The following is a 5,812-nucleotide window of genomic DNA, read 5'->3' as shown; positions in this document are numbered from 1 at the left end:
CAGAGAGAACTCAGGTGTCCGGTCGGAGGGGACCCAGGCGTCCAGGACGGGTGCAGAGGGGACCCAGGCGTCCAGGACGGAGGGGACCCAGGCGTCCGGGACGGAGGGGACTCAGGCATCCGGGGGGAGAGGATCCCGGCAATCCGGCAGAGAGAACTCAGGTGTCCGGTCGGAGGGGACCCAGGCGTCCGGGACGGGTGCAGAAGGGACCCAGGCGTCCGGTGCAGAGGGGACCCAGGCGTCCAGGATGGAGGGGACCCAGGCGTCCAGGATGGGTGCAGAAGGGACCCAGGCATCCGGTGCAGAGAGGACTCAGGCATCCAGGGGGAGAGGATCCCGGCAATCCGGCAGAGAGAACTCTGGTGTCCGGTCGGAGGGACCCAGGCGTCCAGGACGGGTGCAGAAGGGACCCAGGCGTCTGGTGCAGAGGGGACCCAGGCGTCCAGGATGGGTGCAGAAGGGACCCAGGTGTCCGGGATGGAGGGGTCCCAGGCGTCCAGGGGGAGAGGATCCCGGCAATCCGGCAGAGAGAACTCAGGTGTCCGGTCGGAGGGGACCCAGGCGTGCGGTCAGCAGTGGCGGGGCGAGCGGGGGTAGCGCTGGCGCAGCTCGGCGCGGAAGCGCCGGAAGAGCTGCCGGTTGCGGTGCAGCTCGGCCTCCCGCCCGCCGTGGAAGCCGCCGGCCTCCTTGAAGCCGCGGTGGACGACAAAGGCCCCGTCCAGCACCGCAAAGCGGAAGCCGGCCACGTGCAGCTCGCAGGCCTGGAGGGGCACCGTCACCCATGGCACCCACGGCACCCCCCACACCCCGACAGTACCCCCAGACCCCACAGCACCCACTCCTGCCTTATAGCACCCATAGACTCCCATAGCACCCACTGATGCCTTATAGCACCCATAGACCACCATAGCACCCATAGATCCCCATAGCACCTACAGCATCCGCTGATCCCTTATAGCACCCACAGATCCACATAACACCCACTGATGCCTCATAGCACCCACAGACCCCCACAGCACCCACTGATGCCTCATAACACTGATAGACCCCCATAGCACCCATTGATGCCTCATAACACTCATAGACCCCCATAGCACCCATAGACCCACAGAGCACCCACTGATGCCTTATAGCACCCATAGACCCCCATAGCACCCACTGATGCCTCATAACACTCATAGACCCCCACAGCACCCATTGATGCCTCATAACACTCATAGACCCCCATAGCACCCATAGACCCACACAGCACCCACTGATGCCTTATAGCACCCATAGACCCCCATAGCACCCACTGATGCCTCATAACACTCATAGACCCCCATAGCACCCATAGACCCCCATAGCACCCACTGATGCCTCATAACACTCATAGACCCCCATAGCACCCATAGACCCACATAGCACCCACAGACCCCCATAGCACCCACTGATGCCTTATAGCACCCATAGACCCACGTAACACCCACTGATGCCTCATAACACTCACAGACCCCCATAGCACCCATATAGCACCCATAGACCCCCATAACGCCCATAGACCCGCTATAGCACCCCCAGACCCCGTACAGCACCCATAGAGTCACATAGCACCCATAGATCCCTGTAGCACCCACAGACCCCCCCAGAGCACCCAAAAAGACACATAGCACCCATAGATCCCTATTGCACCCATGGACTATCTACAGCACCCTTAGACCCCCTACAATATCCACAGACCCCCGTAGCATCCATAGCACCCTACAGCACCCACAGACCTCCATGGCACCCATAGACCCTATGGCCACGCTATGGGCACCATGGCCACCCCACAGCACCCAGGGCCCCCATGGCCACCCTATGGGCACCGTGGCCGCCCCACAGCACCCAGGGCCCCCACGGCCACCCTATGGGCACCGTGGCTGCCCCACAGCACCCAGGGCCCCCACGGCCACCCTATGGGCACCGTGGCTGCCCCACAGCACCCAGGGCCCCCATGGTCACCCTATGGGCACCGTGGCTGCCCCACAGCACCCAGGGCTCCCATGGCCACCCTATGGGCTCTGTGGCCGCCCCACAGCACCCAGGGCCCCCATGGCCACCCTATGGGCTCTGTGGCCGCCCCACAGCACCCAGGGCTCCCATGGCCACCCCACAGCACTCTCAGCCCCCATGGCCACCCTATGGTTACCATGGCTACCCCATAGCACCCCCAGCCCTCATGGCCACCCTATGGTCACCCCACAGCACCCACAACCCCCATGGCCACCCCACAGCCCTCATGGCCAACCCATAGCACTCATGGTCACCCCATAGCACCCCCAGCCTCCATGGCCACCCTATGGTCACCCCACAGCACCCACAACCCCATGGCCACCCCCAGCCCTCATGGCCAACCCATAGCACTCACGGTCACCCCATAGCACCCCCAGCCCTCATGGCCAACCCATAGCACTCATGGTCACCCCATAGCACCCCCAGCCCCCATGGCCACCCTATGGTCATGCCACAGCACCCACAGCCTCCATGGCCACCCCACAGCACTCATGGCCACCCCATAGCCCCCTCAGCCTCCATGGCCACCCCACAGCCTCCATGGCCACCCTACAGCACTCATGGCCACCCTATAGCCCCCTCAGCCTCCCTGGCCACCCTACAGCACCCTCAGCCCCCCCAGTCACCCTATGGTCACCACGGCCACCCCACGGCCCCCTGCCCCACAGCACCTGGCTGATGCGGTTGAAGCCGTACTGGAGGAAGCGCTCATCGAAGGGTGGCACGCCGTGGGCCGGCCCCACGTAGAAGGGTTCCCAAGGGTCACGCCACGGGGCTTCGTAGGCCACGCGCAGGTGGGGGGCGGGTGGCAGCGCCCACCAGCGCCCGTAGCCCGTGGGTGCTTGGCACCGGGGGCACAGCGCCCCATAGAAGGGCCGGGCGTCCCCCGTGTCCCACAGTCGCAGAAGCTCCGCCTTCGTCCCCGGCACCCGTGTCCCTGCACGGACCTCGAAGGCCGGCAGCACGAACACAACCCGGTCCCAGGATGGCGTGGTGGCACCTGGGGCATTGCGGTCCTCCAGGGCGTTGGGGACCTCCAGGGCATTGGGGACACCTGGGTCATGGAAGCCCTTGGGGACCTCCAGGGCGTTGGGGACCTTCAGGGCGTTGGGGACACCTGGGTCATGGAAGCCCTTGGGGACCTCCAAGCCCTTGGGGACCTCCAGGGCGTTGGGGACCTCCAGGGCATGGGGGACACCTGGGTCATGGAAGCCCTTGGGGACCTCCAAGCCCTTGGGGACCTCCAGGGCGTTGGGGACCTCCAGGGCATGGGGGACACCTGGGTCATGGAAGCCCTTGGGACCTCCAAGCCCTTGGGACCTCCAGGGCGTTGGGGACCTCCAGGGCATGGGGGACACCTGGGTCATGGAAGCCCTTGGGGACCTCCAAGCCCTTGGGGACCTCCAGGGCGTTGGGACACCTGGGCCATGGAAACCCTTGGGACCTCCAAGCCCTTGGGGACCTCCAGGGCGTTGGGGACACCTGGGTCATGGAAACCCTTGGGGACCTCCAAGCCCTTGGGGACCTCCAGGGCGCTGGGGACACCTGGGCCATGGAAACCCTTGGGGACCTCCAAAGCGTTGGGGACACCTCGGTCATGGAAGCCCTTGGGGACCTCCAAGGTGTTGGGGACACCTGGGCCATGGAAGCCCTTGGGGACCTCCAAGCCCTTGGGGACCTCCAAGGCGTTGGGGACACCTGGGTCACTGAAGGCGTTGGGGACCTTCGGGACATTGGGGACCTCCAGACCATGAAAGACACCCACATTGCTGAGGGTGTTGGGGACACCCTGGACATTGGGGACACCCGGGACATTGGGGACACCCGGGACGCTGGGGACACCCGGGACGCTGGGGACACCCAGCCTGTCGGGGACCTTCAGGGCGTTGAGCACCCTGGGGTCATTGGGGACACCAGGGACACGGGGGGGTCCAGGGCGCTGGGGACCCTGAGGCCACCGAGGCCATCAGGAGCCCTCCATGCCGGGGGGTCCCCAAAGCCCCCCGAGCCCCCAAAGCTTTGGGGTCCCCCAAGCCCCCTGGAACCCCTAAGACATTGGGGTCCCCCAAGAGTCCTGCAACCCCCCGCCCTGGGGGGTCCCCCAAGACTCCCGCAGCCCCCTCACCGGGGGGTCCCCCAATCCCTCGCCAGCTGGGGGGTCCCCCAAGACTCCCGCAGCCCCCCTCACCGCGGGGTCCCCCAATCCCTCGCCAGCTGGGGGTCCCCCAAGACTCCTGCAGCCCCCCTCACCGGGGGGTCCCCCAATCCCTCACCAGCTGGGGGGTCCCCCAAGACTCCCGCAGCCCCCTCACCGGGGGGTCCCCCAATCCCTCGCCAGCTGGGGAGTCCCCCAAGACTCCCGCAGCCCCCCTCACCGGGGGGTCCCCCAATCCCTCGCCAGCCCCCCATATTGGGGGGCCCAGCCCGGCCCCCCCCGCCCGCAGCAGCCTCAGGAACTCCTCCCGCAGCCCCCGGCTGGGCACCACGTCGGCGTCCAACAGCAGCACGAAGCGCCCCTCCATTTTGGGGGGGCCGGGACCCCCATTCCGGAAGGAGCCCCCCTTTTCCTCCACCGCTCCCGCCCAGGCCACGTTACGCAACAGATTCCCAGGGTACGGCACCCCCAAAGTGTAACTGGGGGGGTCAGCAACCGCCAGACGTCGTAGGGCCCCCCGACATCCCCCGGGGTTGGGGGCCGGGGTTGGGGGGCACGGCGGGGGGACGCGCAGCCGCCCCCACCACCACGTGTAACCGCAAGCGACCCCGTAAGCCCCGGCAGGGCCCCCCAAAGCTGCCAACAGCTCCCCCAACCCCTCCTCGGGTACCCCAAAAACAGCCACCGAGAGCGGCCCCCCCACAGCCCCCCCACAGCCCCCCCCAGGGTCCCCGCCACCCGTCCCGGGGTGCCGTGGGTGGCCAGGACTAATTCGGGGGGATCCCAGTAAGGGGGGGTCCCCAAAAGATCCCGATATACCCGGAAGGTCCCCGAGGTGTCCAGCACCCCCCGGGGGGGGGTCATGGGTGGGGGGGGGCGGCGGTGGGGAGGGGGGAGCGAGGGGGGGGCAGGGCTCGCAGGTAGAGGGTCTGCAGCAGTGCCAGTCCTCCCAGTAGCCAGGCGCAGCCCCCAGTAGCCGCCCTCGGCCCATCGTCTGCTGACCGCCCCCCCTCCCCGGACTGGGGGATACTGGGAGGGGACTGGGAGGGAGTTGGGGGGTTTCTGGGGGAACTGGGAGGGTGCAGTGGGGCACTGGAAGTGTACCGGGGGCTACTGGGAGGGTGCTGGGGGCATTGGGGGAGTACTGGGAGTCCTGAGGGGGGACTGGGAGGAGGCTGGAGGGCTTCTGGGGGCACTGGGAGGGTGCTGGGGGGGTACTGGGAGGGGTTGAGGGGGTACTGGGAGCACTAGGGGGTGCTGGGGGTAGTGGAGGGGCTGGGGCTACTGGGAGGGTGCTGGGGGGTCCAGGGGGCTACTGGGAGGGTACTGGGGCACTGGGAGGGTGCTGGAGGGACTGGGAGTGTACTGGGGGGTATGGGGAGGGTGCTGGGGGCTACTGGAGGTCACTGGGAGGGCACACAGGTGTGTACTGGGAGGGTGCTGGGGGGTACTGGGGGTTACTGGGAGGGTGCTGGGGAGCACTGGGACCTGTATGGGGTCACTGGGACCAGTTCTGTGGGGTCACTGGGACCAGTGCTGAGCTGGGACCAGTACGGCATGCTGGAAGCACTATGGGATCACTGGGACCAGTAAGGCGTTACTGGGACCAGTATGGGGTTATTG

At 66.9% G+C, this 5,812-nt stretch overlaps 1 protein-coding gene across 1 annotated transcript; it reads right to left on the bottom strand.

Annotated features, from left to right (window-relative positions):
* Window positions 1-569: 569 nt before the first annotated feature.
* B4GAT1 (beta-1,4-glucuronyltransferase 1) lies at window positions 570-4,556 on the bottom strand. Its single transcript, XM_050914054.1, has 4 exons — window positions 4,410-4,556; window positions 3,517-3,982; window positions 2,706-3,313; window positions 570-761 (listed from the first exon to the last, which is right to left on the bottom strand). The coding sequence occupies exons 1-4, from the start codon at window positions 4,554-4,556 to the stop codon at window positions 570-572; spliced, it is 1,413 nt and encodes a 470-aa protein (XP_050770011.1).
* Window positions 4,557-5,812: the final 1,256 nt, after the last annotated feature.

Source organism: Gymnogyps californianus, unplaced genomic scaffold, assembly GCF_018139145.2.
Source record: "Gymnogyps californianus isolate 813 unplaced genomic scaffold, ASM1813914v2 HiC_scaffold_317, whole genome shotgun sequence".
NCBI classification, from domain to species: domain Eukaryota; kingdom Metazoa; phylum Chordata; class Aves; order Accipitriformes; family Cathartidae; genus Gymnogyps; species Gymnogyps californianus.
This window is presented reverse-complemented; position numbering and strand designations above follow the sequence as displayed.